The sequence below is a fragment of the Taudactylus pleione genome, unplaced genomic scaffold, assembly GCF_031769625.1.
Source record: "Taudactylus pleione unplaced genomic scaffold, aTauple2 ptg000041l, whole genome shotgun sequence".
Classification (NCBI taxonomy): domain Eukaryota; kingdom Metazoa; phylum Chordata; class Amphibia; order Anura; family Myobatrachidae; genus Taudactylus; species Taudactylus pleione.
Window position 1 is genome coordinate 81,413,080 of NW_028284443.1, and position 19,673 is coordinate 81,432,752.

At 41.8% G+C, this 19,673-nt stretch overlaps 1 protein-coding gene across 1 annotated transcript in view; it reads left to right on the top strand.

The window, feature by feature from the left end:
• Nucleotides 1–19,673, top strand: part of GRIN2D (glutamate ionotropic receptor NMDA type subunit 2D) — a 1,022,144-nt gene that overhangs the window by 672,597 nt on the left and 329,874 nt on the right. The window contains exon 8 of the mRNA XM_088457418.1: nt 1,742–1,953. Within this exon, the coding sequence (XP_088313544.1) occupies nt 1,742–1,953 (212 nt within the window). The remainder of the gene's footprint in view (nt 1–1,741; nt 1,954–19,673) is intronic.

A 19,673-nucleotide genomic window follows, 5' to 3' on the forward strand; every position in this document is an offset into this window, starting at 1 on the left:
ATTATTTTGAAAGTGGGTGCAGAAAATATTTCATAGCGATTGTTTATTTTCATTCATCAGTCCCCATTGTCACTTTAAAGTGGCTGCTTTAAACATGAGCTCCATCTTGACAAAACAGCTTCTTCCAAGCAGATTTGTTTATTTCCTAGCAAATCTGCTGTGTACATACAATTGTATTCTAAGCATTGATCCAAGCTTATCTGTTGTCATATCCAAGGTCACCATATATAAACATATCAGACAGGAAGATGAATCACTGATGGTGGAATATCAAAGATCAGTACGCTCCATATTCCTTGTGAACATATCTTGCCACTGAATCCAAAAAGTGGAGAGTATTAAGCTTTCTGAAATGACAAATAAATGGAAAGGATATAATTTAGTCATTTCAGAGGGTTCTGAAGTGGTTCTCAATCTAAACCTAAAACTTTGCTACTACTGCACAGCCAGTATAAAGTTATCACCCAGTGATCCTGTGAAGAGATGCTACCTTCTCCTACTCACGAAGCCTACATTATAATGAGCAAGATAGCCACTGCTGTGAAGGCATCCGTCAAATTCACTCTGAACATGGTCCGCATATTACAGTACAAGTAGGGGTGAATCTAAGGGGGGGGGGCTATCAGGGAGATTTCTCCCCTTCCCACGTAACACCTCTCCTGTGCATTACCGCTGGCTTCTATATACTGCACAGTAGCAGTGCAGCTGCACATCAGTGCAGGGAGCCAGCAGAGACTACTCCAGCTCAACGGATTCCCTTCCCAGCCCAGCACATGCTGCTGTGTGCTGGGCTGGGGAGGGTCCATAGAGTCTCTTAGTTTCTGCTCTCATTTTGATGTGCCGCTGAGCTGCTACATAGCGACTAGTGGTAGTGGGCAGGAGAGAATTATTATTAGGGTGGGGGCAGATCCTGATCACCACTGAGTACGAACCATGTTTGAGGTGTAAAGGATGTGAAGACCAAATGTAAATACTGAGCCAGCTTACAGGTCGAGGTGAATTCCATAGCTTTTCAAAGGATTGTGAAAGGCAATGGACTAACAATTCAATAGGAACTGTTCACATACGTATATCATGTTTATGTTAAGTTGGATAAACCCTTGATGGGAGTTTTCTCTTTCACAGCGATATAACAATGGTTGTTGTTTTATCTAATAAATGGGAATTCCTGCTTAGATTGTCAGAAAAATAACCAACTCTGCTTAGATGATACATAAAAATCCAGAAGAAAGCCATGACAATAAAGTATAAAGGGTTTAATAATTAAAGCATGATATGGTCAGTAGATGAACTCAGGTGCCAAATGAACTAATTTCACTGCCGAAGCATACAAGCAAAATGCTACAAATAAAATAAAAATGGGTCAAAGTAAGAGAAAGTCTGGTACACAGATTGTTCAGAATGTGTATAATTTTCTTAGCATGTAATCACAATTTATAACATTAAGGCTGTACTGGAACTAAAAAGCAGTAGGATTACAACATTTATGCACAAAGATCATTCCATCATTCACAAGTTGTAATTGTAACTTTTCTGTTGCAACCAAAGCCGACCTAGGGAATTGTGTGACTGACATTCTGAAGCCCAATTAATCACAAACCTGAGAGCCCTTTTGGCAATTGTCAGTTTGATATTTATAAGAGAAGCAAACTAGGATGAATAAAACCTGTGCTTGGATTTTAATGAATTTATTAAAAAGAAAAGTTAATTTAATTCATATGTTTTTTTTTTATGGGCCTAGGTTGGAATCTGGGAACACGGTGAACTGCGCATGAAGTACCCTGTGTGGTCGCGTTATGGGAAGTTTTTGCAGCCTGTAGATGATGATCAGCACCTAACTGTGGCGACACTAGAGGAACGACCATTTGTAATTGTGGAAGGCGTCGATCCAGCAACTGGAACCTGCATAAGAGACTCTGTTCCCTGCCGCAAGCAGCTCAACAAGACTGACAAGTACAGTATATATTTTAAATATATATCTGTCTAAGAAACCTGCATATGCAGAGGGGTTATTATCTATAAATCAAACAAAATTGTTTTGAAAATGTGTCATGTAACCTTCACAAAAGTAGGCATAAAGGGAATCGGTATGTAATACCGGCTGTTGGGATGCCTACTGTCAAAATACCAACAGCGGCATCCCGATGGTTGGTAACCTGACAGGAGTCAGGTAAGTATACTTACCCACCGCCCTTCTCCCCCTAACCCTCTCTTCTTGTAGCCTACCATTTTGTCTTTGGCCATGTGACATAGCAGGAAATCGTCTACAGGTCACCTGCTCTCTCTGGCCTTTCACTTTCCGCTACTGGGTACTTAAGGGTGTTTGGAGCTCCCTGTAGTTGCCAGTGCAATGTGATCACAGCATAGCTGTGATAGAGTTTTCAGTGCTCCTGAAACCTAGACTTGTGCTCTGCTGCTTGCCCTAGCTCCTTGTCGGCCTCTGGATCCCTGCATAGCCTGCACTGTTCTGCTTTGACTTGCTCTCCACTGAGATCAGCCCTGCACCTTCCACCAGACTCACTTCTGCCTGAACCTGCCTGTGAAACTTAACTTTTCCATGGCCTATCACCCTCAAAGTAATGGGTCCACTGAGAGGGTGAACCAGGACCTCGAGACTTTCATGAAAATCTTTATGTCCTCATCCCAAAACAACTGGTCTGAGTCCCTTCACTGGGCCGAATTTGCGCACAATGCATCATACCATTCTTCTGCGAACCAAACTCCTTTCTTCATTGTGTATGGTCTTCATCCTAGGGTCCATGAGTTCCGAAGTTTACCCGCCTTTGATGTACCAGCTGTGGATGCCACTGTACGGAACTTTGCTTCAGTTTGGGCTCAGGTGTGAGCTGTTCTTGTGAAAACCTCCCTGCGGTACAAGGACCAGGCTGACAGGAAACAAAGAAAAGTTCCTCAGATGCTGGATGGGGATCAAGTATGGCTTTCTATCCGCAATCTTTGCATCAGGGTACCATCTATGAAGTTCGCCCATTACAGATATAAACAATCCAGTCTCCTATCGTCTTCAGCTCCTGTCTTGTTTGAAAATTCCTAATTCATTTCATATATCTCCTTAAGCCATTAGTTCTTAATACATTTCTCAGCATTTTCCCTGTTCCCCCCAGGATCCAACCTGAAAAAGGGGTGGAATTTTGAGTTTTCTCAGAATCTGGATTCTTGTATCTGCTTGATTGGAGAGGCTATGGTCCAGAAGAGCAGTGTTGGACCAGAGCTGAGGACGTCCATACTCCCAAACTCATCAGCAAATTCCACTCTGCTCATCCCTAAAAGCCTGGAAGGCGTACTGAGGCCACCCGTAAGGAGGGGGGTACTGTCTTGACCAAGGTTTCATGGCGTGGAGGTTTACAGTCCTTACATGTGAGGGTGCTGTGGCACGGTTATACTGTCGGGGAGCTGGCGTGTGGAGACTGACATTGGCTGTACGCAGAGGTCTGCCAGCATTGGGCCATCCTGGCAAGGGTAAGTTTAGTGGCATCTCTGCGTCACAGGTTTCTGGGCACCACCATGTTGTCTTTGGCCATGTGACATAGCAGGCCAATCGTCTGTAGGTCACCTGCTCTCTCTGGCCTATCACGTTCCGCTACTGGGTACTTAATGGTGTTTGGAGCTCCCTGTAGTTGCCAGTGCAACATGTTCACAGTGTAGCTGTGAGAGAGTTCTCTGCACTCCTGAAACCCAAACTTGTGTTTTGCTGCTTGCCCTAGCTTCTTGTCGGCCTCTGGCTCCCTGCATAGGCTGCACTATTCTGCCTTGCCTGGCTCTCTGCTGAGATCAGCCCTGCGCTTTCCACCAGACCCACTCCTGCCTGAACCTGTCTCCTCAGTTAACCCATTCCTGCGCAACCATCATCACAGCATTACCTGATATATCCCCTTCAGCCACTATTCAGCAAACCAGGATATCCACTTCACTCTCACAGTCTATCTGGATTCATCTCTGTCAGTGATCTGGACATTCATTTACTCCCATTCATTACAGCTCCCATATATATCAGTTTGTTTATTACTGGACTTTAGTTTATCTTATTATTTATGTCTACGAACAGTCACATTAAACAATCCACCTTTCAGTTTAAACCTGTTCCAGTGTCTGCTCCTGTTGCCACCCTGAGTCCCACAACAAACACAAACTCTGACAGTTTGCACTGGCGCAATGGATCCGGCTACTGGACAGGAGTCCAGAACAGATTTAATTCATGGCATGGCTTCTCACCTGGAAGGATTGGGAACCATGCAACAGTAATTAGCACAGTATGTGCAAGAAATGGCACACCATTAGTATACTTTATAAGCTACACTAACTTCTCCAAGTATGCCTTCACTTCTGTGGTATCTGCCTCTGGAGCTCCTCCTCATTTGTATTTACCTTCATCTGGCAAGTTTGATAGCAAACCAAAACTGTGTTGTGAATTTCTCAACCTGTGTGATGTACATTTTACTTTGTAACCCTCCAATTTCCCTACTCCTAAAGCCAAAGTGGCCTCTATTCTGTTGCTGTTGTCCGGCTCAGCTTTAGATTGGGTTTCTCTGCTCTGGGAGCGATTAGATCCACTACAGGATAATTATCCAGAATTTTTAACATCATTCAGGAAAATTTTTGATGAGCCTGGAAGAATCACTACTGCTTCATTCAGTATTATGAATCTGAAACAAGGTATCCGTCCTGTCAGTCAGTACGTCATTCAGTTCCAGACGTTGGCATCAGAGCTCAGATGGAACGAAGAAGCTCTAACATCGGTCTAATTTCCCTCTGCAACAAGGTTGATATACACTTTAGATAGCGCCAAGCTGAGAAGCACAGAACTGATCGGTTTAGGTCTCATCCTCAACCTTCTCCTACCCGTTCTCCTCCCTCTCTTACAGATGAAGTACCCATGCAGGTTAATCATACCCGTCTTTCTAAAGAAGAACGACAGAGATGCATTCAAAAGAACCTTTGTCTATACTGTGGAGACACGGGTCACCTGGTGGCTTCCTGTACCCTCAAGACGGGAAACGCCCATTCCTAACTAGTCCCGGGGACTCTCAGTTAGTAGTAATACTTCCGTCCCCAAAGCAAAACGACTCTGTCTTGTCCATAGCTCTAAATATTAAGTATAGTCCTGCATTCGTATCTGCCCACCTGGATTCTGGGGCAGCAGAAATTTTCATGTCATCATGTTTTGGCAGATAAATTACAAATTCTTTGCATCACCTTGGATCCTGCTATCTCCTTGACCTCTATCGATGGTAGACCTATTTCTAATGAAACTGTGTCTAAAAGAACCCTATCTAGTCTAGTTTGTATTGGACCCTCCATGTTGAACACATCAGCTTCATAATCATTCCCAAGGCTTCCCATGAGATTATACTCGGATACCCATTGCTGCATAAGCACAATCCCAGAATTGATTGGAACACTATGCAGATTCTGTCATGGAATAAGGAATGCCAGGGGTCTTGTCTTCCGAAGATTCGACCTGTGAGAAAAATTCAGACGTCAGAGGCCCCATCTATACCTAAAGAATATCAATCATTTACCGATGTTTTCCCCAAAAAACAAGCTAACATCTTACCTCCTCATAGAGAATGGGATTGTCCTATTGACTTGTTGCCTGGGAAGATGCCTCCCCGTGGTCGGACCTATCCGCTGTCCCTACCAGAAACCGATGCCATGTCGGAATACATCCAAGAGAACTTAAAAAAAGGGATTTATCCGACCATGTACATCACCTGCTGGAGCGGGATTCTTCTTTGTTTCTAAAAAAGATGGAGGTCTGAGGCCGTGTATAGATTATAGAGGCCTGAATGATATTACAGTAAAAACAGATACCCTCTACCATTGATCATCAAATTATTTGACAGAGTCAAGGGATCCACTATATTTTCTAAATTAGATCTCTGAGGTGCATACAACCTCCGTCCGTATCCGAGCAGGTGACTAGTAGAAAACAGCATTCAACACAAGGGACAGTCATTTTGAATACTTGGTCATGCCGTTCAGACTGTGTAATGCTCCTGCTGTTTTTCAAGGATTTGTCAACAAGATTTTTAGGGATCTCTTATATGTCTCAGTTGTCGTCTATTTAGATGACATTATGATTTTTTCATCTTCTCCTGAGGAACACCATAATCATGTCAAAGAAGTCTTGTCTCGTCTGAGGAAGAACCAAATGTATTGTAAATTGGAGAAATGTGTGTTTGGTCTACCAAGTATTCCATTTCTTGGATATATCATTTCAGGATAGGGTTTAGAAACGGACCCCAAAAAAGTCCAAGCAATACTGGATTGGTTCCGTCCCACGTCTTTGAAAACCATCCAGAGACTTCTTGGTTTCTCCAATTACTATCAGCGTTTTATCAAGGGATTCTCCTCTTTGATGGCTCCCATCACAGCCCTAACTCGTAAAGGAGCCAACCCTGCTCTGTGGCCTCCTGAGGTGGAGACAGCTTTTCAACTTCTCAAACAAGCCTTTATAACAGCTCCAGTTTTGAGACAACCAGATACCAATAGGCCCTTTTTACTGGAAGTGGATGCTTCGTCTGAGGCAGTGGGAGCTGTCTTGTCCCAGCATTTTGAGGATAAACAGATTCACCTGTTTGGTTTCTACTCAAAAAATTCTCCCCTGCCGAAAGAAATTATGCCATAGGTGAACAGGAGCTATTAGGTATCAAACTGGCCTTAGAGAAATAGCAGTACCTCCTAGAGGGCGCTAAGTTCCCTTTTACCATTTTTACAGACCACAGAAATCTTCTTTTTCTGAAAAATATTCAATGTGTAAGTCCTCGTCTAGCCCGATGGGCAATATTTTTTGCCCATTTTCATTTTACCCTGTCGTATCACACTGGGGCTCTCAAAAAGAAGGCCGACGCCTTGTCACGGTCACTGTCCACTAATAGTGGTCCAGAAATGCTGCAGAATACACCTGTGCTGGAGTCAAAGGTGTTCATCACTATACAACTGCAACCACCTGTTGGGAAGACCTTTGTGGCCCCGGAGTTGAGGAAACAGTTGCTGACGTGAGCCCACTCATCTCGTTTTGCTGGTCATTCGGGTATTCATAAGACCTTGGAGTTCCTGAAGAGATCCTACTGGTGGCCATCGATGAAAACCGAGGTAACCAAGTTTATCTCATCTTGTACCCAGTGTGCCCAGCATAAGTCTCCTCGACAGTCTCCAGCCGATGAATTGGTGCCTCTTCCCATACCATCTCTTCTATGGATTTTGTCCATGGATTTTGTGACAAACCTACCAAATTCTAATGGATATACCACCATCTGGGTTGTAGTGGACCGTTTCTCCAAGATGGTCCATTACATTCCGCTAGAGAAGCTACCCTTGGCACCTGATTTGGATCACTTATTTGTCCACAATATATTTCGCCTTCATGGACTCCCTTCAGAAATCATCTCTGACAGGGGTGTCCAATTCATGGCAAAATTCTGGAGAGCTCTCTGCTCTGTCCTGCAAGTGAAACTTAACTTTTCCACGGCCTATCACCCTCAAAGTAATGGGTCCACTGAGAGGGTGAACCAGGACCTCAAGACTTTCATGAGAATCTTTATGTCCTCATCCCAAGACAACTGGTCTGAGTCCCTTCACTGGGCCGAATTTGCGCACAATGCATCATACCATTCTTCAGCGAACCAAACTCCTTTCTTCATTGTGTATGGTCTTCATCCTAGGGTCCCTGAGTTCCGAAGTTTACCTGCCTTTGATGTACCAGCTGTGGATGCCACTGTACGGAACTTTGCTTCAGTTTGGGCTCCGGTGTGAACTGTTCTTGTGAAAACCCCCCTGCGGTACAAGGACCAGGCTGACAGGAAACAAAGAAAAGTTCCTCAGATGCGGGATGGGGATCAAGTATGGCTTTCTATCCGCAATCTTTGCCTCAGGGTACCATCTATGAAGTTCGCCCATTCCTGTGCAACCATCATCACAGCATTACTTGATATCCCCTTCAGCCACTATTCAGCAAACCAGGATATCCACTTCACTCTCACAGTCTATCTGGATTCATCTCTGTCACTGATCTGGACATAAATTTACTCCCATTCACTACAGCTCCCTTCCGCGACATATATCAGTTTGTTTATTACTGGACTTTAGTTTATCTTATTATTCATGTCTACGAATAGTCTACGAACAGTCACATTAAACAACCCACCTTTCAGTTTAAATCTGTTCCGGTGTCTGCTGCTATTTCCACCCCGGGTCCACAACAAACACAGACTCTGACAATGATCTTGATAACAATGTGTAGCCACTTGGTACATGATAGCTTAGAAATATCCACAAGTCCTGGATTAAAGTGTAACAGACCATAGTTGTATGACTGATTCAGTGACCTAATTAAGTAACCCGATCAATGCTTCTCCTCTCCATTCTCATTTAGGTCTTCTTGCAGAGTGGAACATCACACCATAAATAGTACTACAGTAGCGCCAATGTTTGCTTGTTGTGGCCAAACCTAATCACCAGTGATGTACTTGACATTGTTTCTGGTAAATAAAACCACAGACCTTTAGTTACCATAACCTACATACTACATATGAAAATATAAACCCAATGACACATCTCAATTATGGGTGAGCGGGTTCAGTTTTACTCGGTTTTACTCGGATCTTTTTATTGGCTATCGCCGGACAGGTGTTTTGGATAGCGAATGAAATCGAGCTGAAATTGCGGTAAAGTTGCGATAAGAACCGAGTAAAACCGAACCCGCTCACCCCTAATCTCAATAATCAATTACAAGTGGAAGCACTAACATTAATATACTGTAACAAGATAAAAAATAACCTAAGTCAAACAAAGGTAGTTATCTAGCCATATGGAGCTCATGCCTGCCACCCCTCCCAACTCATTAATAACCTACCACGCTCACTAAAACACCACAGCAGCACCCATCTAACCCACCCAGAATGGTACTTTTCTCTCCTCTTCTTCTGTCTACATCCTACTGGCTAGAGTGCCATGGGCTCATCTGTTTGCACGTACTAACTGTAATGTGCCAAGAGTGGGCATTTAAAGCAAACCAGGAGCAATGGAGGAGGCCCCCATTGTCTTCGGTAGCTCCACCACTATGTCAAAATCATATGATATTGGGCCTGATTCAAAGATGCACACGAATAAAATCGCATCTGCAAAAATATACTACTGGTTGTATAGCTTACAAGAGCAAATGGATGCCCACTGCTGCCTTCTCATATGCATACAACATCTCTTACCTGTGTAAATAAATATTGGTAATATCGAGCAGCCATCTTGCCCTTGTGGAAAGTCTGACCTGCCGCAGCCTTGGGAGTTCTTCTGACATGCAGAGCTACGTATGCAATTGAAGTGGCTAATTTATGCACGCCCATGAAACGGCGTTCAAACGGACAGACACTCCTGCGTTTTTCAGATCACCACCAGTCACCACCCCAAACGCTGACAACCTGTCACTCAATCTACTATGGATTCTTCTGTGCATCCGTAGTCTCAATGCAATCGTTGCGCACATGCAGTGCAGCTTATACACATGTGCGATGGCAAACAAGTGCTCAATCTGCATCCGTAATCGCCATTGTTTCCAGCTCTGAATACGGCCCATTGTTATAATGTTGCTCTGTATTTCTCTCTTTCCCTTTACTCTGCCATTGTACTTTATTTATCTCATTCTGTTCTATTACATTATTTTTAAAATTCAATTATTAATTTTATTTATGAACCTTCTTTATTAATACATGATCTAATTTATATGGCCAATTAGCTAATAGAGGGAAATAAATTCTACATTTTACCATTGTTAGCTTCACATAATTGCAGCTAAACCAGATATTCACCCCAACACTTAACTATTCTCTTGGATATAGAAATAAAAAAATATGTTTTTTATAAAAGGTTTTAGATATTATAGGGCCAAAGAACTGAGGTGTATTTATTAGTTTACCAATTTTTTCTTTTTTTCTTAGATTATTTCTTTGGCATAATTTTGAGATTTTAACCAGGGTTGGTGCAAGTCTATGGCAGGGTGGGGGGTGGAGATTACCAGGGTCCAGGCCTGTGATGGAGAAGAAGTAATGCCCTCCTTCTAGGCACATGCCACCGTGAAGTACAGTATTTTAAGTCAAGCTTTTAACAAGTGGGTGTGGCTATACCACCATGTTTGGCCACGCCTCCTCTAGCCCCCTTGCTCACAGTATATCTATTTAGCCCTGATTATTAAACAACCTTAATTCTGTGCGACATCTACACAATTTTTGTTACAGTGTGACACACAATGGGGCTGATGCAGAGTTAGTAACAAAGAGGGCAGAGATTACTGATCAGTATACATGAATTTAGCATATATCCATAGATATACAGACTCATACACATCTTCAGATTTTGGGCCTGATTCAGAAGTGGATGCAGTGCCATTATGTGCACAGCTGACCAATGTTTATTTTACCACGTATGCATCACAGTCGCACTGCACATGTGTCCTCATTGTCTCTGCACAGAGACGTAGCACAGAATCAGATGTAGGGTTTGAGAATTTTAGGTGGCATTTCTGGGAGGTAACGGGGGTGGCAAAGCCATTGCAGGTGTGTTGCTGACAGCTGCTGCTTTCAAAGACACACAGCTGCTCACAAAGGAGGCCGTACTGAAATGTCATAGGACTGGTGCAAGTTTCTGAAGATGCACATTGATGGAAATCCACTGTTCTAAGGCACTGGAAGTGGGCATCTCAGTTGTTTGAAAATTAGATGTGGCATTAGCATAAAGACACAGTTGCCACTGCAGCAAAAAATGCATCTGTGCCCACCTTAGAATTAGGACCTTTGTGTCAAAAGAGCAGTAACTGTGCATTCTATGCAGCTGGCCTAGCTGGATGAATTGCATGATGTCTCCATCATTGCAAGCCTAGCATATGCTGCAGGTTTATACCAGGAGATGTGGCTTGACATGCTAATGTTACAAACAATGGGAGCGATTCAAGTCAGTGTGATGTTTTACAGCTCAGGGACGAAGTTCCTGGAGCTATTCAGTTGACTACACTGTAAACTCTCATCTATAGGATTTGTGCTCGCACCCTCCTGAGGTATGAGCAGAAATCTGACTGAACTAGGACCGCGATGCTGGTTTCCAGCTTAGCACATGCGCTAACAACATTGTGGCCGGCACTTAAGTTGGAGAATGCAGGATACCGCAACTAAACACCGAGGCTTATGGCGCGGTAACTGGCAACTCCCAACTAAGTGCAGGGCACAGCATGGTCAATTGAATATCTCTGGGAACTCATTCTCGACGCTATTCAAATCGCAGTGATTTGAATCTCCTCCAAAGCGTACACAGTATAATAATTTCATGAATTATCATCTACATCACATACACATCAGTCTGTCTGTGTATGTACAGTGTTCTTTGTTAATAAATTGCATTTATCATATATATATTTCTGACAGTATGACTACAAGTGTGAGAATTAAATGCTTTTTAGGCTTATTTTTCCAAGAATACAAACTCACACTACTAAAACATTTATTTGTATGGGCTAATACAAATCATACATAAAAAAGTAACTTTATTCCAGTGTATCTATACTGTACTTGTAGTGCCAAACACAATATCAGATCTGCAGCATAACAGCATATAAAGCATTTCCCCTGTTCCTCCTCTACTAGATGCTGTCTTTTTTCTACTGAGATAATAGCCCAAATAATTCACCATATTCTTACTAAAGTCTGAATGCTTATAAGTAGTTCATATTATGGTATTTCTATTTTAGAGTAGAATTCAGCTTGTTCAATTCTATGAAATTCCTTTTTCACTTTTCAAAAAAGTAAAACTAAAGTAATGAAAGTCCAAATCCGCAAAATCCCCACTATCTAAATCTCAGACAATTCCTCAAAACCTTTCTGTTCATTTTAAACCAAGTCAGCATGCACTCTCCATCTGCAGTCACCCGCCCGCTGTTCAAAAAGGTCTGAAACCATCTAATTCTACACCAACCAAGACCTCTTCATCAAAATCTTTCCTGTCCTCATCTCTTGTCACATCTTCTGTAACCCTGACATCCCAAGATAAAAGCTTTCATTTGCAAGCACCTCAATATTGAGCATATTCATTTTAAATCTGTATACGTAGCCAGGGAAACCACTCTATAAACTACTTTATAAATCTCTTCTAAATCAGTTTACAACTAAAGCGTTTATCTCGTATAACTTAAATAACTTGCTTAAGTTTAGTTAAAATCTCTTTGAATTCTGCCAAAAAGTCTAGGATCTCAAATCGTTAATGTGGTTCCAGCCCTCCTACATTTATATAGTAAGATCTTTTTATATAATATAAACCTGGTATACAGTCTAGCTATAAACAGAAGGTCAGGTAAGTGGTTTTAGTTAGTTATTTTTGCAGATGAACTGACAGAAAGTTTTAGTATCTGTTAGAGAAATGTTTTGGTGTAATTCTTTTTCTTCAACAATTTATATTGAAATATATTATATCATATAAAGTTAATTAAGAAACAATTTATTGTCTTTTGAATTAGAAAGTCAGTATGAGACATGAGATGATTTTGAATCAAATTGACATATTGTAATACAAATAGTATCACATTTTCAATCTCAAAATCCATTAAATTACAATATATGATCATGTTCGCCACACGGAAAAGTTACCTTGTCAGGACTATTAAATGGTGATTGGTGGATTTCCATCAAGTATCCTCATTTCATACCATGGTTTGAGACCTATACTATTTCAAATGTGTTTGTGCAATGTATCAACGTAGCATTCTCTGACATCAAAGAAATATTCAACGTTGTTTTCATTTTTGAATACAGTTTCCACCCACCCCACCTGATATAAAAAGTATAACTTTCTTTACATCAAGTAAAAGAAGGTGGGTCTGGGTCGATCCAGTATTGAAGTTTTGTAGCTGTTTTAAGAGCTAAAATGTGTTTCTTATAGCCTCTTGTACAGATGATGTTGTTTGGTATCATTTAGATGGAAGAGTAGGTATCCTAGTATGTAGTATAATTTCTGGAGTTAGGATTGCAACATTGTTTCTTTCCACTAAATTAAAAGAAAGATCGTAAACATTATTAAGCTACTGTAGTCTATAGCTATGTGAAACAGGTCAACTGTGTTTTTTTATTATTATATTTAGGTTTAGGAACATTTTGTCTAGCTATCTGCAATACAATGTGATCAAACTGATAGTGAATTTATTCCCTTTTACATACAATTAATAAATATTCTATTAAACCTAATGTCAAAATCTAAAAGCAGCAGTGATAACATTTTAAGTTTATATACAAGTCTGGTTAAGATGATCATATTAACCTCTGCAAAACTTCCAAAGAAATTAAGATTTAAACCTCTCTGGTTACCAAGAAACTTTAACACGCTGTCTATAACGTACGTGTGATTCAGAGTATATAACTGAGAATGGGTAGATGACACTTTAATACTAATGTATTCTATTGTTTTGATGGAAGATTCTGATTTAGTGTAAAAAGATTAAAGTAAGTGGGTGTGCAACTGATTTGGTAATATTGATTTTATATCTTGGAAAGAATATATAATTTTATTTTATTTTAGTAGGGAAAATCTAAATACAAATATTTTCTCTTCTATTATGTACAGATGTGTCCTTGCTCATCTAGCCTTCATAAGCCATGCAACGAGATATGCCTGGCGTGAGTGAGCCGACAGGACCCTTGCAACTCTGCTGGTGTTGGGCGTCTTTATTTTGCCGAAAATGCATCTAATGCAATGCGACAAGGATGCACCAGGAGACTGTGCTGATTAATTTGCTATGTGACACTTGTATATCTGTGTGCCACTGAGACTGTAAACGGAACTTGGCATGGAAAAGAATTATGGCTGTTGCATCATGGCACTTCATATGCTGATTGGGTGACTCAGTCACTACAGATAAAAGTGTCACATATCATATTAATCAGCACAGTCTCCTGGTGCATCCTAGCAAAAAAGACGCCCGGCGCTAGCAGAGTCTTACGGGACCAGGCGTGCGGACGGGAGCTGTTTGGCATGACTGACTGCAGCAAAGACAAGTGAGGATACATCTGTATACTCTTCCAGAATCTCCATATTAAACTAAAACTAGTGCTAAAGTCACTACATTGATCAAGTGTTCCAAGCTCATTAAGGACTTCAAGCACAAAAAGTATTGAAAGGAGGTTTGAGTGAATGAAGCATCCCATTCACACGCCATCTTTACACTTACATCTATGTAAGCAACAACACATTTAAATTCCTTTTTCTGCCAGTAGTTTTCCAAGCTCTTTCATGAAGAAGCACTTCAATAAGACCCCTACAAGTAAAACATAGAAAAGTGATAAATACTTTGAATTCATCAGTGTTTATTTTTCAAAACAGTAGGCTTACAGCAGTTATAGGCAGTTTGTTTATTTATATATGATAATGAGTCTGCTGTCTACACCAATGGTGGATTTTGCCCCCCCAGTAAAATCCACCACTTCAGTGTAGTCAGTGCAGTCCGTGACTGCACTGTCTACACTGTGACTGGCAGTGGCTTCCCATTGGAAGAGCTACCTGCCAGTCACATAAACAACAGGTAGTCTCAGGGGGAGCTGTCTCCTCCCCATGGGACTGCCAGTCCATGTTGCTATTAGCAGAGAGCGGCTTCCAGTAGGAAGCCGCTTCTCTGCTTTTCCACCAGCCCTACACAGCTCCTTGGGGCTGCAGATGATGCAGCCCTTTGAAAGCTGTTGATATGTACATTTGCTGCGCCCCGCTGCTAGTGCACATGCGCCAGTCCCGGCGCCTGTCAGATCGATTTCACAGGCACCAGGAGAAGCTGGGTGAGTAATGTTCGGTGGTGGCAGCCCCCCTCATCTAAGAGGAGATTAAGATGGAGCTATTTTCTGTGGGGCAAATGGCATAGCATGACATGGAGAAAATGCGCTATGTTGTGCACACTCAGGGCCTGATTCAGAGATTTACGCAATTTCAGCTGTGATATCTCATGGACTGCAGTTGCGAAAATATGCTAATGACATCAAAGCCCCTCTGAGCATAGGGGCGCCCACTGCTGCCTTCTTATATCCATCCAACAATGCGCAATAGCATAAACATCGGGAACATCGATGTACAGCAGCCACGCAGGTCAGGTCTGGCCTGTCTCAAGCACAGCATCTCTCCTGAGATTCATGCTGCAAAGGAGATCGAATGGCTAATTTATGCAATCCCATGAAACGGCGGCTGAACGGTCAGACAAGTCTGCATTTTTGTAACCACCTCCCCCAAGCGCTAATTACTTGTCACTCACTTTGCGAGTGTATAATTTGTGCAAGCGTGATTGCAAAGCAATCGCTGTGCATGTGTTGTGCTGTTTATGCGCATGCGCTATGACTAACAATCGCTCAATCTGTGTAAATATCAGCATTGCGTAAATCTCTGTATCATATCAGGGATATGTGACTAGCGCATGTCTGAGTGGACTTTCAAACTTTCTTTTGTGTTGCTGTGTTTTATTTTATGTGTCTGAGTGGACTTTCAAACTTTCTTTTGTGTTGCTGTGTTTTATTTTATGTGTCTGAGTGGACTTTCAAACTTTCTTTTGTGTTGCTGTGTTTTTTTTTTAAATCTAAGCAATTTCCTAATAAATAAAACTATTACCATTCGCTACTTTATCTATTGCACACAAACTTTTTACACAGAGCTCTGCATGGAATTTATCAGACAGTTTTCCACTGCCTAGACAAGCTTGTGATCTAGCCCAAAGTCACAAGGAGATGATCCTGGGCTTCCAACCAGGTTCTCCAGCAAGCCTCTCATTCCCATTGTAATATGGTCATTGCCGTTAACCACAGATCTTCTCCTGCATAATTAATAATATTTATTGCCTTATATCTAGTGTATACAAATGTTGCAAAATTGGATATTAGACTCAGAATTGTAACCATAAACAGCAATTGAGTTAATTATGAACATTGTCTTCCAGTCTTCCTTAATTTTGTGTGGCTGCTTTGTTTTCATTTCTGCTGGAGGGGTCTGTTCTGCTGTAGGATCATTAAGCACTAAACACATTAAATATGCAGTACTTACAATTTATAGAGGAGGCTTGCATGTACACAGACTTCAGTTACTGGGGAAGAGAAATGATTTAAGTGGCAATATCAATTGTATATTAGTAAATAAAGTAAATTCATTAAATAAAAAATGAATATTCAGCCTTTATTTGCTGTGAAGATCATGGCGTGTAAAAATAAAACAAAAAGATTCTTAGATCAAACAAATTTCTCATTATGTAACGAGGCTTCTACATTGGTGTACATGAGCAGTGCGTAATCTACACCAGTGTTTGCCAAACTTTTTTGGGTCACTGCCCCCTTGGTTTCATACATTTATTTAAGTGTCCCCCACCCATTGAAGTCCCTACTACACAATTATTAAAAATGTTGATTCAAATATTTATAACATATACAGTAGTACAGATGTGCTCAGCTAGTTTGTTGCTCATAGCGCACCATTCAGGTCTCCTGTGTCATGCCATGGAACATTACGTGATGGCTGTGCTGTGGCATACTGTGGTATTCTACAACGAAAGCTAAGCCACGGCCTGTAATACACTGCTTAACCTCTAGGTGGCGAGTGCTCCACTGATAACATTTGTACTGCGGTGGGATGTTGAGAGAAATGCTTTCAGTTCTGTAGAGTTTTTTTTTAAATAACTGAACTTCAGTTGGTCTGTCATTATGTAATGCTTAGTGTGCGTCTTCTGGCCAATGTAAGCTACTGTACGGCTGCTATAGGGACTCGGTACAGTAGTATGCATCTACTGTAGGGTCACTTTTAGGGACAGGGACTTTGCAGCACAGTACTAGAGATGAGTCGACATACATCTATTCTCCATGTGCTACAAGTTGCTCCACACATAGCGCAGCAGTGCTGTGTGACTTGGTAGTGCCGAGCATCTTTTTATCTTAAAATGGAACTTATTAGAACAAGCAGCTTCTGCTGATTAAAATGATATGCAGCATGCCTATGTTCTGTGAGCCAGTATAGGTGTATCTGCAAGCAACTCACTATGTTAAAGTGTTACAGTCGCTATTAGAGTAACATAACAGTATAACAGATACACCTGCACTGGCTCACAGAACATAGGCATGCTGCATATTATTTTATTCAGCAGAAACTGCTTGTGCTATCAATTTGATTCGCTGTATGATTCAGATGCATTTGAAGGTAAAAAGTTGCATAAAAGCCGCTCGCGTTACCGAGTCACGCCATGGCATGGCGAGACTAGATGGCCTGTTTAATGCGCAAGGAGGCTGGATGTATGAGGATTCATCTGTATATGTATTTGTATAAATAACAGAATTCACACACACCACCAAGTGATATTTTTTTAATCTAGTAGTGAAGATTTATAAACTAAAGGAAAAAAAAAAACATACCTCCTCTTCCATGATTCGAACCCCTGACCCCAAGGTGCAAGGTGCAGACCTTAACCACTGGCCCACACACTCTAGCCATGTCAAGAGCTGCACCTGTCGTGTATGTGATGTGAAGTGTGCAAATTAAAGCAGGCAATGTGTACAATGTCAATAGCATACTCAGCATGTGGCAGCATTAAATAGAAGCAAATGATGGTGTGGGTGGTGGTGAGCCATGCAATGAGTTCAATGGAGTTGAATAGTAATTGTGTGATGGTGGGGAAAGGAGGTGAATGAACTTGGGTGGCCATACACAGAGAGGAAGGTAGAAGGGAAGTGCAAAGTAGTGTATTTTAAAAGTATTGAACCTGACATGATCTCTCTTTATGAAAAACTTGCCCCCTGTTATGTGTACAATACAATGTCTACTGTATAGCAGAAATGCCAAGTGGTGGGATGTCGAGAGAAATGTTTTGAGTCTAAGGTCACAGGAGTGCTGTGTGACTCGGTAGCGCTGAACATATTTTATGCGTCTTTTTACCCTAAATGCATCTTATTAGCACCATCAGCTTCTGCTGATTAAAATGATATGCAACATGCCTATGTTATGTGAGCCAGTACGGGTGTATCTGCAAGCAAATCACTACGTTAAAGTGTTACAGTCGCTATTAGTGTAACGTAACGTTTCACGTGCAGATACACCCGAACTGGCTCACAGAATATAGGCATGCTGCAAATCATTTTATTCAGCAGAAGCTGCTTGTGCTATCAAGTTGATTTGCTGTATGATTCTTCAGATGCATTTGAAGGTAAAAAGTTGCATAAAAGATGCTTGTGCTACCGAGTCATGCCTTATTAGTACAGTACATGTAAACATATTCATCACATCTCAGTGAAAGCTGTGAATGCCTGTGACCCCTGTCTGAGCCCATGAGACAAATATATATATATATATATATAAATATTTTAACAGTACAGGACTCACATACATACTGTACTGTTATTATTTAATACTTTATTACGCTATACTATAGTGTACCGAATCACAGCTTCTGTCAGTCAATCATCTGGCGGTGATACAGAAAATGCATTGGAAATCTGATGCATGTGCTGTGTAGTTTAGGAAGAGTGACACCTGGTGGACAAAAAGTTGTATTACACGATATGACTACTATGTGGCGTGAGATGCATGGCGCGTTACATGGCTGTATGGAGTAACAAACTAGCTGGGCATATCTGTATATGCACAATGTGTATACTTGCTTTGTTCTTGGATATTCACATCTCTAGTTTATTTTTATTTTTTTTTAAATATTATTTACATTGCTAAGAATCTACAGTATATAGAAAACGTAGGAATAAACAATTATTTCGGTATGGGTGCCTCTTTACAAGTTTTATTAAATTGTTTAAGGTGCACATAAAATATTTAGTATGTACAGTGGTGTCACAAAGCGGTGTGAGGGGTGCGAGCCGCACCCGGGTGTCACTCGCCGACGGGTGACACCAAGGTGCAGATTCCCCCTCAGTGACAGGAGCTGGGTGCTGCCCTGTAGAATTGCGTGCAGCACTCGGCTCCTGACACAGTGAGAGAGCCGGCACTTCAGACAGGCTGGTCCCCGGGGGCAGCCCCCACCTCCGGCACATTCGGTGTGACAAAAATGGGGTTCGGGTTGCAAGACCATGCCCCTCCAGCAAGGCCACACCCCCTTCTACCTGAACTACAAGCCCAGCCATCACTACTCCCTGCACCAGGTGTTTTATGAGGTAGGGACGCCACTGAGTATGTACGACACCTTTTGAGAAAGTCACGTGAACGTGACGAAATGCATTAAGGGCTCCACCACCAGATTACTACACATACTGGAGGACGGAACTATCCTTTCATCTCTTGCCTGATCCCGCTAACTGCACTACAGCCGCCGGTGGAGGTATTGCCCAGCACAGTGTCCGAGGATGCTCGGACAGACTTGCTACACATCTGTGCGCACATTAACGGGTTCTCCCTGCCCGCTGCAACAAGCGCTGGATTGTTCAATTCCGTGAGCAGGACTCCGAGCTCTCCCTCCCAGCTACAACAAGTGCTGGATTGCTCAATTCCATGAGCAGGACTCCGATGACAGACGGAGGGGATAAAAACTGTGAGTCTCTAATTACTTGTTTTAACAAGTCTGCCTATTAACATATTAACATTGGAACCTTAGATCTTTACGGAGGAACTACACACCTTTTGCCATTTGCTGCTAATAGAGAGACTTTCTTACTCATACCCACAGTTTTAAT